General features: G+C 38.8%; 1 protein-coding gene across 3 annotated transcripts in view; it reads left to right on the forward strand.

The window, feature by feature from the left end:
• Window positions 1-2,808: 2,808 nt before the first annotated feature.
• Window positions 2,809-20,881, forward strand: part of LOC129437334 (uncharacterized) — a 70,304-nt gene continuing 52,231 nt past the window's right edge. Inside the window, exons 1-2 of one of the 3 annotated variants that reach the window (XM_055195478.2) lie at window positions 2,809-3,135; window positions 6,785-6,832. In XM_055195478.2, the coding sequence (XP_055051453.2) occupies window positions 3,075-3,135; window positions 6,785-6,832 (109 nt within the window). In that variant the 5' untranslated portion in view covers window positions 2,809-3,074. The remainder of the gene's footprint in view (window positions 3,136-6,784; window positions 6,833-20,881) is intronic. The other 2 variants (XM_055195496.2, XM_055195488.2) reach the window with 2 other exon arrangements.

Here is a 20,881-nt window from a genome sequence, read left to right on the forward strand (position 1 = left end):
ACCAATGCCTAAACAAAGAAAACAATAATGGTGACTTCAAATTAATCCAAAACAAACACAAACTGGAGATTTAATGTGGTACATTTTGTGGTAAATGTCCATTTGACTTGTGATTACATCACATCAGAAAGAATATTTGTCTACTAAATCACGTGTGTGGATGCTGAAATAGTTGAGCACTTGTATTTTGTTCAGCAGTTTAGAAGTTAAACTTATCCCTTAAGAAAATAACGCAAGTTACAATATTAATTTTCAAGCAGAGATGATGATACAAAGGCAAACGTGAAAGATTGCAGCTTTTGGAGTGGGATTTTGCGGTATTCATCTATTGCATTTAATTTTGCCTTTTTTCATCATTTTAGTAATACTCTCTCCAGAAAATGAATCATCAAAATCAAAAAATAGAAACAGGTGTGGTGGAGGGGAATTGCGCTCAAATGTGCATGCTCAATAGAACGTCTTGGATATTTTGTGTCATTTTACTTGAATTGCTTCAGTTGTGTGAACTTTATATTTTAACATTTAAACAACAATTAACAATTTTAAGTAGACTCAACATGTTAGTTAAAAACAAGTAAACATTCTAGCATTTTTATAGTAAGGTATACTATTTGATTTTACAAGGAGGCCTACTTTAAAAAGGTTCCCGTGGTGCAAAATGGGCATTTTTTTACACTTGGATCCTGCCTCTTTGCCTCATTCATTACACTTGTAGTCTGGAAGTCAAGTAAGCGCAAAATCCATATATTTAACAAAACATATCTGAATATTGGTACATCACTAATAGGGATAATTTACACATGTTTTAAAATTCATGCTATAACACAGGAACCGATAGGCGGATGACATCAAAGTGCCGCGAGAGCAGTTTGAAAGCAAATTCTTCCGATGATTTTTCAACTCACCCTCGCGGTACTTTGATGTCATAAGCCTGTCATTCTTGCAGTGCAGCTTGAAGTCGAACACAATCTATAATAGTGGGGTTCCCCCTGCAGGAGGTCTCATGATGACTGCTGCTGTTATTATCTTTATTTTCGCAGGTAAAATCCTTTTTTGTTCTTGCATTCAAACAGACCCAGGGTTCTTCCCCACACTGGAGCTATGCATATTGCATACATTATTCCAGAAGTAATATGATTATTTTCTCTGTTAATAAATAAACATGTTCTGTTCAAGTGGGAAATTGTAGCAGAGTCGAAGTGAATTGTATTAATTATTTGCGCGCATTTTTGAATATGGCCACTTGTGCAATAAAAACGGCATGACGACAAAAGGTAGGATTTGTTTTTGCATTTAGCCCTGTTTTACTAAGAGTTTTATTTAGTGTTTAACTTGTGTGCTCTATCACATCATTTAAGTGTCTTCATTGTGTGTTTATTATAGTGTTTATTTGCAGTTGTCAAGACAAGATTTGTGAAGGGATATCACACGATGTTTTGTTTTGATATTATCTTGTTTTAGTTTATCTGTTGCTGGAGTTGCACTTTATTAGAACATTTAAAAAAGCATTATTAAACAACCATGATTTTCAGTTTCTATTTTTGTTTTTCATTTGTATTGTTGTCTGTAAGTGTATATCCGTGCAATCTTAGTATGATTTTGTACAGGTTGGTGGAGTATGTACACACATAATGTGGTTTCATAGATTTGTTATTTGAGAATGGCCTTCTTGTACGATGAAATTTTGTCCAATGTATATATTAGAGGTTGCATTAACAATAGTCATTAACTTTCACTCCCATGGTCTCTTACTATTCATCATATAATAATCTTTAAAAAAATTTAAGCTTAGTGTGGAAAGTGATTTTTTTACACCTAAACAGCACTACTTGGCTTAAAGGCATACTCTTCCTTTCACACACACATGCAAGAAAAGCAAAAGCAGCACAGGTCTAAATACCACATAAAGATGGTATGCAAGGTGTGAATGATATGCAAGGGTGTATACGGTTATTTGATCTGACAGGGTCTAAAAATGCACAACCTTTGTTTTATCATCAATGACACTATTATCAAACCACAAACACTGACTTGACAAGTCGCTGGGGTTTCTCTTGTTGAATGTACAGTAGTCTGCTGCTAAACAAGTCACTTTAGATGTTTAAATGGTAAAAAAAGTGATACAAAAAAAATGTGCATTCAGAATTTAAATAATATGTAATACCGTTACCGTACTATTCTGTAGAAGCCTCTGACTAATGATTTCCATCAGATCTGAAACCTCTGTCTCTGTGTGTTTCACTTCCTTTTTTGCAATGGCCTGCACAACCAAGAATAGTTGTCTTATTTTAAAACCCATTATACAATCACAAAAGATGTTTCTTGTTGTGTAAATGAGAATGCTTGAAACCTTGAATATCCTTACTAATTCAGTCCCTTAAGAGATATTTTTTTATTATTTGTAATACATTTGAGATAAAGTCTGTCTGGTTGTTATGTGGTTATGAAGGTAAAATGGGCCTCATGACACAATGTTATTTCACAACAAATTTAGGAAATGACTTTAAACTGGTAAGTGAGTTACTAAATTCATATCTTCTAAAGAATTATGTTTAGCTTAAAGGAAATAGCTAGACCTTTGACAAGGAAAGTCTTATTTAATAAGGTGCCTACAGTAAGTGCATATCCTCTTTTAAAGTTTAACCCGACTTGCACTTCCTTTTTTTTCTGCTGATGAAGTGACATTGTCCCAATAATATTTTTTTATTTTAAAAAAATTATAATTTAAAGGATACATGTGAACCTATACAGTACCTATATACGCTACAGTGTTGGTTTATGAAACCATTGTGTACACAAGCCAGACCCAGTGGGAGGTACAGACCAAATTAGAGTTGCGAAAGCCCCTAAACCTCAAAAAACCTAAACGGTTATGTCTTTTAAAGGTTTCTTTAACAAAGCTCTCTGTGTTATGCTCTTTGTATTGCACGCTGCTTTGTGCTACAAAACAGCAAAGGAACAAAATATTTACAGAGTGAGACAACAAAGCAGTAAAGTGTGAGGAAGTTAGTTATTCTCTCCTAGCTGTTCCGCTGTGTCTCGAATGCCTCAATAATTCGGTTCAGCTTCTAACCATGAACACCATTCAAGGTTTCTGCTGCTCCATTTTTGGAGTTCTCTTCTTTTTACTGCAGGGTAAGTAAAATCTTTTGTTTTGCATTAGGGGCTTGTAACCAACATGCTAGTTGTAAACTGTATGTAACACCTTTCCTTATTCATGGTTTGTTTGCTATTGGAAAAGATTAGTAAACATACACAGGCAATATTTTTCTTGGTTCCACTGGCAGTTGTATCAATTTTTGTAAAAAAAAAAAACATTTAGTTTTTTTAAGTCTTGTTAAAGAAAAGCACCTGCATATGCTGTATAGCATAATAGCTGAGGAAATAGTGGAAAGAAATGGGAAAACTTTACTGTAAGCCTGAACTTTAATTAATTGCATTTGAAATTAAAGTTATAAGTAGCTTTAAGATTATTTTTATATGGGTTAAAATGCATGCTGTGTCTATCAGTTTCATCTGTGCTTAAAGGCAGCTCAGTTCAGGAAACCTCAAGCCTTATCTTTAGAGAGTGTGGCCAGTTTTAATAGAGTGTCATCAATGTTTTCTTTAAATTAATTCAGGGGATATTTTGCCACTACTTAATTAATGCATTTGGTGCAAGCTAAAATTCTAATTTATTAATTTAATAAAACATTTTTAACTGAAACATTATTTTAATGAGTTGTCCTGACATAATAATGTTGATCATGTAACATAGTATGTTTCTTTAACTTAATTATCTGCCATGAAAAAAAATGACTGTAAAAACAGCCAAATTCTACAGAAAATGCTGTATTTCAAGAAAATAGAATATGTTGTGTGAAATTGTGCATCCTGTGCTGTAAAAAAACATGTTTGTTTAAAGCATTTAAGTTGTAGTAACCAGGGCCAGCCCTGGCCAATTTGCTGCCCTAGGCAATATTTCACCTGGGGCCTCTAGAATCACAGACAATGTCCGGCATTTGATCTTGTCTTTTTTACATGTTTTAACACTGTACATTTAACGTACACTCTAAAAAAAATCCGTAAAAAACGGACAAAGTACTGTGTAAATATGAAGGAATTTTCCGTATTTATGTTTTACAGGCATTTATCTGTTTTTTTAATAACATGTTGCATTATGGGTGCAATAACACCTGCTGCAATCTTTCACTTTTGCCTCTCTATCACCATCTCTGTTTGAAACCTAAAATTACAACTTGCTTGCAGAGTTATTTTCTAACATGGATGATGTTTAACTTCTAAACAAATGCTGTTAGAACAAGATACAAGTGTTAAACTATTCCAGCATCCACACATGTGATTTAGTAGACAAATCTTCTTTCTGACGTGACGTGTAAGTCAAATGGGTATTTAGCACAACATTTATCACATTAAATCTAAAGTTTGTATTTGTTTTAGATTCTTTTGAAGTCACCACTATGGTGATTAGTGTTCCCTTTAGTGTTAGGCTTTTGTCCCTTGACCTTCCAGAACTGACTCTGCTCTTTTTGCATTGCAACAGTGTTTTTGCTTGTAGCAATAACAACTTGTTTGTTGTTTGAGGAAGGAGAATTTTCTATGATGTCATATAAGCTTGGTTGTTTTTATGTTATGCTGCCTAACATTTAAATATGAAATGATAAAATAAGAATAATGAACTGAAATGTATAAGAGTGACACTCTATGCTGATCTAAAAACACACTGTATTAAATAAGATGGCTGAAAATTTGTCGGCTGTGGTTTTTGCTTCAGAGACATCAACACTTTGGATACAAATCTCAACAATGGTGACAGTAAATGTTAAGAAAGAGTTTCTACAATCCTGGTACCCAGCATGCATTGCGGCATGAAGCTTTGTTGTTGATTGTCACCATTGTTGCGTTTCATAGGCAGATTGAAGTGTCCCTAAAGGTTACGGACAATGTTCTGTAAATCTACGGACAGCGTTCTGTAAATCTACAGAATGTTCAGTTTTTGAATAAACGGAAATTCTGTAAACATAACGGAAAAAGTGCCGGTCGTTTTCTGCCAGGACATTATCCGTTTTTTTGCGGATTATTTTTTTAGAGTGTAAAATATTTAATTTTGTACAATAAAACAGCTCTTATTAATGAATTATTAGTAGCATGTGGTAGCATCTCTGGAGATTGTGCTCATTGTTAAATAGCTCATTGTTAAATAGCTCTGTGGCTATAAACTGAAGCAGCGGTTTAAAATATAAACCCAGAACTCAGCAAATGTCAAGAACAAGAAAACGGAAACAACAATCAGACCAAGACGCAGAATTTTCATAATGTTACACAGACCATGTTTAAATTTCAATGTTTCTGTCCAGAAATACCAACTTTATTGAAATATTGAAATAAAAAGTGCAGAACTCTTCTTAAGTGGAAGTAATAAAGTAAAATAACGAATAGTAATTATATAATATTAATAATGAATATTAGTTTCCAATAGGTTGCACGTAAATATCTGTGCATATGTGCCACCAGTACTCCGCCCGATCGCGTCTTCAGCACCGTGGTGAGCAGCCAGTACTCCTCTCCTCCAATGCGCAGCTAATTAATACCAAACAAAGTGAACAAGTTGGTATTTCTGTCCAGAAACATTGAAATTTAAACATGGTCTGTGTAACATTATGTAAATTCTGCGTCTTGGTCTGATTGTTGTTTCCGTTTTCTTGTTCTTGACGTTCGCTGAATTCTGGGGTTTATATTTTAAACTGCTGCTTCAGTGCAGTATAGCCAGAGCTATCTAACGAGCACGATCTCCCGAGATACTATGCTACTAATAATTCATTAATAAGTACTGTTTTCTTGTGCAAAATTAAATATTTATAGTTAAATGTCTATATATATATATTAATAAAAATAATAATTTGGGCGCACGGACACCCAAGGGGTCAGCGCGGCGGCGCCCTTTGCATTTGCCTATTCTGCCTATGCCCAGGGCCGGCCCTGGTAGTAACTCAATGTAATTAGCTTGAAAAATTATTTTTCCCAGCATGCTTTGCATGGTACTAGATAATGAGAGCAGAAATAAAGTGTAATTCTATGCATTTCTTATTAAGATGTAGTTTAGTGTTTTGTTCTTTTGGTATTTAAAATACGTTTCTGTTAAGTTTATGGGTTTCGAGAAGCAGCAAAATTTCTCTGGCCATACAACAATAGCCTCTTTCACACAGTAATTCTAGTAAATTACCATAAATTTACCAGAAAGAATATGCCAGTAAATACAAAAATGTGCTGTTCACACACGCAGTGACGTTCTGTCATCATTCAAACATCAGAATACCAGAATATCAAAATACTGGTAAACTCTGTGAGAAAGCGGAAGTTACTTGTGGCGGGCGGTGAGCTCAGTGTTTGTATTTGTAATCCACGTCACTTTTATTCATATTTTGTTGTTTTCACATCTGTGGCAAATGCTGACGGTCATGAAGTTTCTCACACTATAAAAATGCTGGGCTATTTTTTAACCTAACATTGGGTCAAAAAGGGACAAGCCCAGCCCCCTGGGTTGTAATTTTACTCATGCTGGGCTGGGTTGTTTTAACTCAAAATGCTGGGTTGTTTTAATAAATTGTTGTATGTAATATAAACATTTTATGGGTTAATTTTAACCCAGCTGTTGGGCTCGTCCTTTTTGACCCAACACTGGGTTGAAAGTAACCCAGCATTTTTAAGAGTGCATGACTAAACAACATTGCATTAGGGGACGTCAACCAAAACTGCTTCTTTAACAGCACTGTTTGCAAATTAGGCTTCACAGAGGGTGTGCTTAGGATGTCTGCATTTCGACAAATAGATGGTAAGCTGTTTTAAACAACTTTGGTAAAAAAAATGTGGACATTTACTTTAGGTGTGCTTGACTTTTAATGTGTGTGTGGAAACGTCCATAAACAGTACGGGGGTAAACGCGTCATCTGTATCAAAACGTTATGATTGGCCCGGAGCTGTCAGCGTGGTCTGATGTTGTCCGTTCTAAATGCAGATAATCTATATTTTTGTTCACACATAGCACTTACTGGTAAATTACTGGTAGTCTTACAACCTCTCTTACTGGTGAATTGGTAGCACTGATTTACCAGAAAGGTTGTGTTCACACATGACCTGTTAACTGCAATTTACCAGTAAAGACTGTATGTGTGAAAGGGACTATTGACATTTTCAAATTATGGATCCATAAAGCCACATAATATTTAAATAAAATGTGTACATACTCCACCAACATGCAGGGCAGGGCTAGGACAAAAAAAACACCCCTGGACTTCATCCAGACCTGGGCCGGGTTTCCCAAAAGCATCGTAAGGCTAAGTTTATCGTAAAAACGATCGTACGAATCATCTTAAAATTACGGGCCGTTTCCCAAAAGCTTCGTAACTTAAGTAGCACTTGAAAATCATCGTAGATCTACGAGTGCTCTGGAGTAATCGTTCATTCATAAGTGCATCGTAAGACAACAAAGTTACAAGGTCACCTGCAGGACACCCAGCAAATTGCATTCCTGCAATGACGATAATGTAATGTTTTTAATGTATATTTATTTATTGGGTTCTTCTTTGTTTATTTGTTTAAATTACTTTAATATAATATTTTTAAAATTAAAATGAGAAATTTAAATTACTAAACATAAATTAATAAAGGAGGAAAACATATTTGGTAAATTTTGGTAAAAGTTGGTACTAGCAAATTGATAAATGGTTCCTACAAATTGCTTCAATAATTAATCTACAGTAAAAATAATTGTTTTGACGTGAAATAGCATCTGATTAAGGAAACCAAATAAATATGTACGGTACAATGCAATAATCCCTAATAATAAATAAACATAGATAATAAAAAACTAATAATAATAATAAACTATAATATAAAATGCAGAAGGCATTTCGCAGTGGGACGAGTCCTAATACGGAAAATAATATTTCATTATGCACAAATTATTAAAACATTTAAATAATTTTAAACAAATAATTGTTTAATGACTAAGTTTTATAATATTTAGTCATTAAACAATAATGAAAAATATTTTTAAAAAACTTTAGTGCACATCAGCTGAAGATCATTAGCCTAAACAAGCTTCTGCTACAAATTCGAGTCATTCTATTGGTGACATTTCAGCACTTGACAAATGGATAGCGACTCGTAAGTAGCACTTAAAACCCAGCTGCGAGCGATCGTTTCACGTGCATCTTTGGGAAACACACGTAAATGAACAACGAATGTTCGTTAAGTAGCTCGTAGAAAGCGCTCTTAAGTGCTAAGTTCAATCGTTATCGGGAAACCCAGCCCTGGCCCACTAAAACAACAACACAAAATTAAAAATCAATGCATTAGAAAGTTTGCTAATGTGCTATAAGTTTTTGATGGTCTTTAAAAAATCCAAATAATAAACAAGGAAATTATATGAAAATAAGACTTGAAAATTTGATATAATTAAATAGAATAAAAACTTTTAATAGACTTAATTGTAAACAATATTTTTTTGTTCATGTATTCCTACTTTAAGTTTTTCTTTCATTAAACTTGTATTAATTATTAATAGTTATTAATAGAATAAATAATAGGAGAATGAGAATCATTATAATAATTTTTCAATTCAATTCAATTCAATTTTATTTATATAGCGCTTTTCACAATACTTAATTGTTTCAAAGCAGTTTTACATTAATAGATGCAGTAAAAGCACAGAAAAACGACAGATAGCACAACATAATACACGATAGCATAAGCAGTCAAATTTGCTGCGGCTATGATTCAACATTATAAACGAGCGTATTACTAATGTAATGTCTAGAAGAGGAAGCTAAGTTAAGCCCAAGAAGGCTGCCTCCCCGGGGTAAAAAAACCCCTAGGAGAAAAAAACCCGGGACGTTTATCCAAGGAAATAAAAAAAAGTCCTAGGAGGGAAAAACCCTGGGTGATATATATGTGTCACATATAAACGGATAAGGAGATTAAGCGGAGATTAAGCGGGTTCTGCCAGTGATTGTTGGTCAGGCATCAGCTGGGCATCACATTGAAGGACGACCAGTAGATCAGAGGTGTGCCGACTTTCACATCTACCGGAACTGGGTCTGTTTGTCCCATTGTCCTTGGGGTCGAGGACGAGACAGGGAGAGAAAAACAAAATCATATTAGCCAGGCCCGGTATGTCACGGCAGGGTTGTAAGGACAGGACGCAAACGCAAGGTTCCAAATAAATAACATTCAATAATAAAAACACGAGGGCAGACATGGTGAATGCAGGAACACAGGAACATCAACACGGGAAACAGACAGGGTATCAATGACAATAATCCGGCAACCGGTGTGACAGAAACAAGGCATATAAATACAAAGACAATTAAACATAAGACAGGTGTGGTGTATTGGTGTAATGAGTCAATGAGAGTCCAGGTGAGATGGATCAGTGCAATACACAAAACATGACACGGACTAGCCGTGACATAACCCTCCCCTCTACAAGTGGCTACCAGACACTCACATAAAACACAACAAAAACAAAGTCCAAGGGAGGGGTGGACGGCTTGGGGACCCTGGCGAAGCCGGCAGCCGCCGGGATGAGACCAACAGGACGGTTGGCCGGACTGCGCCAGGAGAAACTGAAAACAACTTGCACTTACATATCTTAAAATACATCAGTACCCTTTGTTTTACCTCAAAATGCACACAGGTAATGTTTTTAGTAAGGCATGTTTGTTAAAACTAGTTATATTTCCTAATTAAACTAAGGCCTAGTCCTGGATTAAGGTTCGGGAAACTGCCCCTATGTGTTTTGGACTACATGCAGCACTATGCAGATAAGAGGAAATCTTTTGAATTGTCCTTGAAGTACACTGATGTCATACGCTGATCATTAACCATACTAAAACAATGCACATGCACAGACTTACAGTACAGGTGACAACACACATAAGCAATAAAAATGTTGAAATATATATGAACAGTTTGGTTCCAAAACGTGATAAACACCTTTTTTAAAAGTAGTTTACCGCCAAAATCAGTATTGTATCTGGTCAGTATTAAAAAGTAAATTCTTAATTTTATGCAAAATCCTATATCTGGCATGTTATTCTATCATCTTTTCTCCCTTTATTTACAAACCGCGACAAACGGCAGTCTCCCTTCTCTGTAAAATGCAATACATCTGCTAAACCAATCACAGTGCACCATTCCACACATTGTAAACAACACTCTAAAAATGGCTATTTTTGGTTATTTTTGACCCATAATGGGTAAATGCTGGGTTATTTTAACCCAACTGCTGGTAGGGATGGGCAATATAAACGATATGCAATATAAACGATACAAATTTGGCATACGATAGAGATTTAAATTCTATTGCACTCGCGATAATGCATTTTAATTACGCGATCTACCCGCAAATTTAGAGTCACGAGCTGCAGCCGGCTGTAATGGTTCATCATTTCCGTCATTTTGAATAAACATGGCTGAAAGCGTCAGTGAAAAAGAGGAGCTTGTGAAAAGACCGGTACAACATCTACTACAGTATTTGGACTTGGTTTGGATTTAAGCTGTCCAACAAGCAGCAGGAAAATATACTCGGTAGAGCAGGGGTGTCCAATATGTCGATCGCAATTGACCAGTCGATCGCAAAGGCAATGCCGGTAGATCGCACATAAGTTAACTCGGTTCCTGGAGGGCCGGTCTCCTACAGAGTTTAGCTCCAACCAAAGTGTCCCCACATTTGGGATCGGATCTCGGTGAGAGAGGATGCTGCCATGACCTGTTTGCCGCTTCTCAAACCGAAAATACTCTGTAAGTTAGTATAACGATTGTCGCTACGGTTATTACAGTATAGCATACAGTAGAACGTTTATCGAACAGTACTACGCCTAGTAAGTTATACTGGCATCATTGCTCACTAGCGAACATTGTGGACTTGTTTATTTTTTGTCATGACTGCTGGGTGATCGATGGTTGTGTGTGGGGTATGTGTGTGTTTGTTTACCTGTGGTGACGGTTCCTCATGTGTTCACTAACCCCGCCCGCTCGTTTCGGTAATCGTTCACCGGTGGTGTCTCGTTTACCTTTCCCTTTATATTGCACGTCGTCCTGTCTCTCGTTGCGGACTCATTTGTTTGGTCACAGTCTTGCTGCTCTGCCTTCTCTTGTCGGACGTTTTTGTTTTCTCCTCCAGTTACCCCAGGTTTGGATTACGGCATCCGGAGGCTCGTCTTCGCCCGGATATACTCGCTTGTGGATTATAACTGGAACTCTATTGGATCGGCTGGTTTGCTTCGCTTTTAGGCGGTACACCAGTTGTCTCCGGTTTTCATCAGCTATCACTATCACCCGTGTGTGGATTATACTGATTTCACCATTGTGGATTATATGAACTCTATTGACTCTGATTGTTTCTCGGAACAGCTGGTTCGCCTTGTATTTAGGCGGTACACCAGTTACTTCCGGGTTGCATCAGCCACATCAGCTTCCGCAGTGGATTATATTCCGTCAGAGAACTTTGGATTAACATCTTCCATCTCCGCCTTTCACCCACCTTCAGTCGTGCGTGTTTCATACCCCCTGTTGTGTGTGGTGATTGTGCTGCCGTTTTCGACGGTGAGCGTGGGGGGCTCTCTCTCTCTCTTCAAGATCTGAACTGGACTATTCTGTCGTGCCGACTAACTCTCTCCTACTGCTGGGTGTGCTTCATACCGGCAGTAGTGATTCCATCCAGAGTGAGTCGAGGGTGATTGCCGTGTGTGGTTCTGAACTATTAGACTTTGCTCTCCATCTCTCCTTTTCTAAATAAACATTGTTAACTTGCATTTGACTCCAAACTATTATTGTGACATTTTTCTGTACGGTTTTGCCAACTCTAGCGGTTGTTTACTTACCAGTTTTTTATCGCTTGGAGTTTACCGTGTCTGTCCATCGCTGCTGCCGTGAGGCTTTCATCCAGGGTCACTGCCAACGATCTCGAGGTCTTTAGACAAAGTCGCAGTTGTTTGTTTGCTGTGTCATATGGCTCTTCACTGTCCACCACGGACATGGCTAATGGCTAACAGAAAACACAACTGAAGAATTTCAACAACTATAACATTCCAACGTGCATATCAGTCATTAAACAACTTAGACTTCTTCGCCGGCCCCGCTACATTCACAGAAGTTGGAATCGAAAGTTTGTTTTTTCCCGGTCTGATCATCATAACATCACATCTCTCTGGTCTAACGTGCACACTGTCGCATTTTGAACACGTCATTAGAGCGCTTCCACTCCTAGGACTAATAACGTTGGAAAACGTGGAGTGGATTTCAGTCTACTCCAGCCAATACAGAGATGAACTGCTGCAACAAATATCAAGATTGGACTTTTCAATGCACAATCCATCACAAATAAATCTTGCCTCATACATGACCATATTATGGAGTGTTTGGATATGATCTGCCTTACAGAAACCTGACATCAACCAGATGTTTATTTTTCTTTAAATGAGACCTGTCCTCCTGGCTACTGTTATTTACAGAAAGCCTGCAGCACAGGGCGTGGCAGTGGTCTGGCTGTCATCCACTGAAGTGACCTGATGTTGTCCCCTATAACCCTGCCTGAGCACTCTTCATTTGAATGCCTTGCATTTAAATGTAAGCACCCTCTCTCCACAAAAATACTTCCTATTTATCGGCCACCCAAACCAAACCCAGCTTTCATCCCAGAGGTATCGAATCTCCTCTCAACCATCTGCACACTGTCTGCCAATATCATCCTACTTGGAGATATGAATATTCACGTAAATTCCTCCACCTGCCATTCTGCGACAGAATTTCTTCAATAACTAGACTGTTTTAATCTGACACAACTTGTTGATGCTCCCACTCATAACAGGGGCCACACTCTCGACCTAGTCATCACAAACTCCGCTCATCTTAGTGATCTCCTGGTGTATGACCTGGGCGTCTCTGACCACAAGGCAATCTCCATGAAGATGTCCTTACCAACTGTCCTCATCAAGCCCAAACGCCAAATCTGTTTCAGAAACCTGAAAAACATCAACCCAGAGACTTTGGCATCCGACCTTCAACATTATCTTTCTGTAAACTGTTTACCAGCTATGGATTCACTACTACTATAATAACACACTCAGAAGCATTTTGGACCTCCATGCCCCAGTCAAAACCAAAACTGTCACTTTCTCCCGATCAGCCCCCTGGTACACTGGTGAACTCTGTAAAATGACAGCTGGGCGTGCCATTGAGAGGAGATACAAAGCCACAGGTCTCACTGTACACAAGCTCGCCTTTCAGGAACACCAGAAAGGCTATTCAAAGTCACTTACAGAGGCGCGATCACAGTTCTACTCAAACATTATCAGAAACAATCCTGGAAACTCCAAAAAACTGTTCTCCACCATTAATCATCTTCTCAAACCATAAACCTCATCAATCACAGAAACTACAGAAGGTAATAACTTTCTGGACTTTTTCAAAACAAAAATAGACTCAATGTATTCTACTTTTCCTAGACACACTACACTGACTATCCACCCACAGCTTGCAATATCTGAGCCACTCCATCATTTCCCAGAAATATCACAACAAGAGGTTGAGATGTTAATAAAAATGTCGAATCCCACCACCTGTGCCCTCGAATCCCTTTCCTACAGCTCTAGTAAAAGCAAACCTCTCTGCAATAAGCCCTTTGATTACCAATGTAATAAACCACTCTCTTCAGTCTGGCAATGTTCCATCTGCCCTTAAAACTGCCATAATCAGACCACTTCTCAAAAAACCCACCCTTGATCCAGATGATTTTGCAAATTACAGACCCATCTCAAATCTCCCATTTCTCTCCAAAGTATTGGGAAAAGTTGTTGCCATCCACCTCCAGGAACATCTCAAACACAACAACCTTTTCGAAAGATTCTAGTCTGGTTTCCGTTCTGCTCATAGCACGGAAACAGCCCTGTTGAGAGTCACAAATGACCTACGAATGGCAGCTGATACTGGTTCACCTTCCCTTCTTATACTCCTCGATCTGTCTGCGGCTTTCGACACTGTTGACCATGGAATACTTCTAAACTGGTTACACCAAACCATTGGACTCACGGACACTGCTCTAACCTGGTTTAAATCGTACCTCACTGGCAGAACAGAGTACATTTCACTTGGAAGTACAAGGTCCCGACAACACATAGTCACCTGCGGGGTCCCTCAGGGGTCAGTCCTTGGCCCCCTACTTTTGATCACTTACATCCTCCCCCTCGGCCATATCATCAGCCGCTATGGAGTCTCATTTCACTGCTATGCCGTTGACACACAATTGTACATGAAATCAAGAACACATAACTCTGCAGCTTCATCTCTATCATCTCTGTCTTCTGCACTTACTGCCTGTCTGGAGGAGATAAAAGCGTGGATGAATCTCAACTTCCTCCAGTTAAATAGTTCTAAAACTGAGGCAATTCTTGTTGGCACCTCACACCAGACCCAGTCCTCCTCCATAACCGGTATAACTATTTCTGGTCATCAGGGGCGGACTGGCCATCGGGAGTTCCGGGAGCAATCCCGAACGGCCGGTCCATTTCAGGCCGAACCGGCCGGAGGTCAAAAAGTTTTTTTTTTTTTTTATGCCTAACCAGGCGCTCAGCTGCAGCGGAACGCTGTGTCTGTTTCAGACCGGGCCAAACCAATTCTTCAAATCTTGAGGGGGGATAAGAGCGGCCCCTCCCAACTTGGACTGATCCTCGTTTTTCCTCACATCCGATTGGCTCAAAGGCGCCAATCAAAAGAGGCAGCTAAATGCGCCAAATAACAGACCTTTTTCGCAGTTAAAAGGACGCTGTGGCAGGAAGTGCAGATGAGGAAGGACCAGCAGCATGGACAGGACAGGTGCACAATTAGTGATGCATCTATTATACACTGAACTAATTTATATTTCATTTAAATATAGGCATATATAAGCGCGAATACAACCCCGACAGGCTTATCAGGACCCCACGCAAAGCGGAGCTTGAATCAGCCTTACGGGGTTGTATTCGCTATAAGAACCGCCTCGCTCTACATTATCCCGCTTATGAAATTGATGAAATAGCCTGCGTGCACATTTTGGCAACAGAAGTGGTGTTGTTCCCCAGTGGTTTTAACGTGTTAGCAACTCAGTAAGTTTATCAAAACAGTTTCCCAGCATCAAAATGTCTGGTAATTGCGTTTGGTTGCACTAATAATATACTTTATATTTGGCCATCTGCTAACGTCTTCTATTCACTCCACTATAGTACACGGATCTGGTAGCTGTGTTGAAAAACTTGATAAAGTCGACTTTTAAATATAACTTTCTCTGTCTGTGTTGCTTCACTGCTGATTCTTGCCATACTTCCATTGCCAACATGCACGTTCATACGTTTCCACGTCATCATTGTGTTCAAACAGTAAAATGGTCTAAGGAATCCCTGTATGTCTGTATATTAGCTGTTAAGGTCACTGATGGAGAGAGACAGGTTGATGATGACCCTTGCAGTCATATTAATGAGGAAGAGGAAGGAAAGCAGAACAAGAGGAGGAGGAGAATGGAACCAGTACAAAAACAGTGATGGGTCAGTGTGCAGGGCTGGGTAGGCAATCATATTACCCTGCTGGAAAAACCAGCATACCAGCAAGACCAGCATATGTTGTGTTTTGGTGCTTTTATGCTGGTGACCACCAGCTAAACCAGCATCAAACCAGCATAGACCAGCATAATTCCCATGCTGGTTTGATGCTGTTTTTTTTCAGCAGGGTAGGCATATCAATCAACCAATCAATCAAAGGTTTATTAAGGACACACAAATAGAAAAATACAGCACAATATTACATATTTACATATAGGATAAAATGCAATAGTTCCACTTACTAGATTACAACCTGACTAAAGCACAGATTGAATTAAAAAAAGGAATTATTCTTAGTCATATTTATTACTGATGTTCTTCTCATGCACATGTAACTGTACAATCAGTAAGCAGAGGCAGGGTCCAGCACAGGGGAAGTGGAGCCAGGGAGAGTTGAAAGTGAGTACATACACACACAATCTCTATTTTATGGGACTGTATTGTAGTTTTTGATTATCTGAGTGGGTATGTGTGAGTATTTGTAACAATTCTATCACTCCAACTGACTGTACACATGACATGCTGGTAGTTAGCAGTATACTGTGACTTATGTGTTCGAGATTGGGTTTTGCTGACCTGGTTGTGTTTAGTGCAGTGGTGACTTGCTTATACAACCTGAGGAGGCAGGTGTTATCCTAAAGTTTCTTTAAGGTCTTCAGCATAATCTGATTCTCTTCATACCATAAAAACACTACTAGAATTAAAATAACTGCAAAAAATCCTGCTCGTGCACCAAGGGCACTCGCGTAAAAGCAGGGGCGTTGCACAAGATCTCGGGCCCTATGCATAGGCAGTCCTGATGGGCCCCCATGCCCCACCCCCATAATATATTTCAGACTTTTCAAGGGCCCTCTCTTCTTTGGGGCCCTGGTAATCAGTACTGGTTTTACCCCCAGTCCGACGCCCCTGCGTAAAAGGCCTCTCCATCTTAAAGTCCCGGGCTGAATTTCAGTCCCAGTACGTCCCTGCTGGTCATGTCATTCCCCTCTCCACAACTGTCACCAATCTTGGTGTAAGATTTGACCCACAACTCACCTTCGAAGCACACATCAAAAACCTCTGCAAGATTTCCTTCTACCCTCTCAGAAATATTGCAAAACTCTGTTCCACACTCACCTTAGCAGATGCTGAAAAGCTGGTCCATGCCTTTATCTCCTCCAGACTGGATTACTGTAATGCACTTCTCATCGGGATCTCTAATAAAAACCTGCAGAGGCTGCAATATGTCCAAAATAGCGCTGCAAGGATCCTGATGAGAGTGCGAAAATATGATCACATCACACCCATTCTTCATTCACTTCACTGGCTCCCCATTCACGCCAGGATTGAATACAAGGTCGCCCTTCTCACTCACCAGTGCATTTATGGAAATGCTCCCTCATACCTGAAAGAACTAGTCACCATACAAACCACAACCCGATCCCTCCGTTCAACAAACTCCAACCGCCCCCCCCCCAAGACCAAGCTCAGCACCATGGGTGATCGGGCTTTCTGTTCTCCAGCTCCTCGGGTCTGGAACACCCTCCCCGACCATCTGAGGGTATCTCAACATACTGAGACTTTTAAAAAAGGACTAAAAACATTTCTGTTCAGCAGAACCTATGAATTTTAATTAACCTTTTTAAACTTTACGAAATTTATGGGAGTGTTTATTGATGTTTTTACCTGTTTTTTATGACATTTACTGTAGCACTTTGAGATTTGCCATAAATGTAAAGTGCTTTACAAATAAAATCTATATTATTAATATTAACTGCTGCTCCACGCCCGAAATTGGCATTATGGTCTTTAATTGTGAAACACACATATCTTTTTGAGTTGTTGTGCCTTTCTTCTCAAATGTGTTTTTAAAAATCTTGTGCCAGGCCGCTGCAGCTCAGTCGTCTAACTTCCAAAATTCACCAGGATGTGCATTCTTGCCTTAACGCAGGAGCTGATCCACGGTGTGTGTGTGTGCATGCGTGAGCAAACGAGAGAGAGAGGCAGCGTAGTGCTGATTTGTATGCTTCTGATACGGTTGTCATTTTCTAGTAGAAGAGACTGCGATGGATTGAAATTACCAGGGCCATAACAGTTTACTTGTATAAAAATTTAGCAGTTTGGCTTCCTAAGGGTCTATATAACCTGTTCTGAAACAAGTCTATTAAAATTAACGTATCGCAATACATATCGCAAGAGGCAGCAATGCATATCGCCATATGGATTTTTACGCCATATCGCCCATCCCTAACTGCTGGTTTATTATACCCCATGGTTGCATAACAACATTGGGTAATCTCTGACCCAGCATGGGGTAATTTTTAACCCAGCACCTGTTCTGTCCAATATTTACCGAAAAAAAATAACCCAGCCATTTTTAGAGTGAATATGGTGGCGTTTTGAATAGACACGGAATCCTACTTTTTCTCATCTACTTTGTACTTCATGGTCAACAAACAAAACAAAAACAAAATAATACTTTTGATGGCACTGATAAACCTGCGGTAGTTTTCTGTGGTGGGAAAGAAACGTAAGCCTTCAAAATCAAATTATATACATGAGAGGCACCCCAGGAGATCTTATGAAAAACTTTCCATTATTTAACGCTAAGTTAAAAAAAATTGAGCATGACCAAAACATTTACAGCTGATCGTTGTCAAAAAAGTTCAGCGACGGTGTCCCAAGGATGACAGCAGTAATGACAGTGTTCTTAATATGACAAAGTAAGTGTTTTGATTAATGCCATTAATGTTTGTTTTTTTATTCGGTGTATTCCACTAGTCAACTAAATGAATATAACATGGCGAAGATGAATGCACATTTGAAAGTTTAATCTAAAGGAAATGTCATTTTGGACATTCTGTGATCTAAAGTGAAATTGTTGTTCATGTTCTTGATGACATTTTCTTTTGTTGTTGTTGTGGTAAATAATTTATAGCATTACCAAGATGACCTGTTGAATTCATTTTAGGAGCGATGACTGATTCAATGTATTTCGATCCAATGCCTGTATATATGGTATTAGTACTGACCAAGTTCAGAACCTGTTATATGTCGAGGTAACACTTTATTATAATGTTCATTAGTTAACATTGGTTAACTACATTAGTTAACATGAACTAATGATGAACTGCACTTATGCAGCATTTATTCATCTTTATTAATGTTAATTTCAACAATTACTAATACTTTATTATAATTTGGTTAACGGTAGTTAATGCACCGTGAACTAACATGAACAAACAATGAACAGCTTTATTTCTATGAACTAACATTAACAAAGATGAATAAATACTGTAACAAATGTATTGCTCATGGTTTGTTCATGTTAGTTAATATATTAACTAATGTTAACTAATGAACATTATAATAAAGTGTTACCAAAAAAACTTGTCATGGATTTATTTCATTTAGCTAAAAAAAATAATTTCTTTTTTATAATAAATCTTTAAACATCAAATTATGAACTTAAATTTTTTATGTTATTTTAACTTAAAGATGCTATGTGAAAGTTGGTAACAGAAAATAGTGTTGTTCATCTCGTTACTTAGTCACAATGGATTTATTGCTTTTTGTAACCAAACATTTCAAATTTATTCATTTATTCTAATCCGGGGTGTTTAAAATGTTTTTCAAGGTTCAAGGATTTTTAGCAAACTCAAGCAACAGATATAAAACAATAATATCGATACAAAACATTTCACCATTTATTCTAATACCTGTAAGTTTTAGTGCATACCTTGTTAATACACTCATAGAATGAAAATGCAAACTAACAGGTATGGATAAGGCAATATATATGTAAACAAATATTTACAAGTTATAGAAGACCACCAAAAAGCGTTGACGGATGGCAGCCAACGTTCTCCAAATTCCCGGATGGCCGACAAATTTGGATTCGTGACCCCACCGGATGACATTGGAACGTAAATGCTCAGGAACCCATAGACGACCCGCCGGATACCCCTCCGGAACTTCCCCCTCTCGGCCGGCCTCTCTTACCCGCTGTTCGATTCCCCACAAGAGGGCACCGACCACCCTCCCCTCCGGGAGGATGGTTTTGGTCCACTTCGATTCAGACTTTTCGAACAGACGGGAGAGAGCAGCAGGTTTCGTGTTTTTTGAGCCTGGCCGGTACAAGAGGGTGAAGTTGAAATGATCAAAGAAAAGTGCCCAGCGAGCCTGTCTAGATGTTAATCTCCTGGCTGAATGAATATATTCCAAGTTCTTATGATCCCTCCAGACCAGAGAGGGTTCCGAGGTTCCCTCCAGCCAGTGACGCCACTCACCCAGCGCCAGTCTAACTGCCAGAAGCTCCCGATTGCCTATGTCATAATCTCTCCGAAGATCGCGGAGATAAAACGGCGCCTACTCCGAAATCAGATGCATTCACTTCCACTATAAATTGTTTAGCCGGATTGAGAATAGAAAGAACAGGCGCAGAGATGAAACGTGACTTTAAATAATCAAATGCTTCATGAGCGATCTGACCAAAGCTTCTGATGAAACGGCGGTAAAAATTGGCGAAACCCAGAAATCGCTGAAGCTCTTTACGAGTGTCGGGTACTGGCCAATCGGCAACCATTTTAACTTTAGCGGAATCGGGACGAATCTCTCCCTCGGCAATAACAAAACCCAGAAAAGAAACCGACTCCTTGTGGAACTCGCACTTCTCCGTCTTAACAAAGAGCTGATTTTCTAAAAGCCGTTGCAAACCCTGGCGAACATGCTGAGTGTGTATCTGCATGGAGGGAGAAAAGATGAGAATATCATTGAGATACACAAAGACAAATTTGTTAATCATGTCACCCAGCACTTCATTGACCATGGTTTGGAAGACAGCCGGCGCGTTACAAAGGCCGAACGCTAAAACAGAGTATTCGCAGTGTCCCGAAGGTGTATTAAAGGCTTATTAAAGGATCTTCCACTCATCACCCTCTTTAATACAAACCAAGGGATAAGCGTTACGCAGATCTAACTTGGTAAATACGCGTGCTTTCTGTAATAACTCGAACACTGATTACATTAATGGCAAGGGGTATTTATTCTTAACAGTAATGTCATTCAGCCCTCTATAATCAATGCACGGAAGAAGAGACCCGTCTTTCTTTTTAACAAAGAAAAATCCAGTGCTGGCTGGAGACGAGCGACGAATGAGACCGGCATTTAAAGCTTCATTGATGTACTTATCCATAGCCTCTCTCTCAGGTTTAGATAGGGAAAAAATGCGACCCTAAGGTGGAGAAGTCTTAGGAAGGAGCTTGATCTCA

The sequence above is a fragment of the Misgurnus anguillicaudatus genome, chromosome 21, assembly GCF_027580225.2.
Source record: "Misgurnus anguillicaudatus chromosome 21, ASM2758022v2, whole genome shotgun sequence".
NCBI classification, from domain to species: Eukaryota; Metazoa; Chordata; class Actinopteri; order Cypriniformes; family Cobitidae; genus Misgurnus; species Misgurnus anguillicaudatus.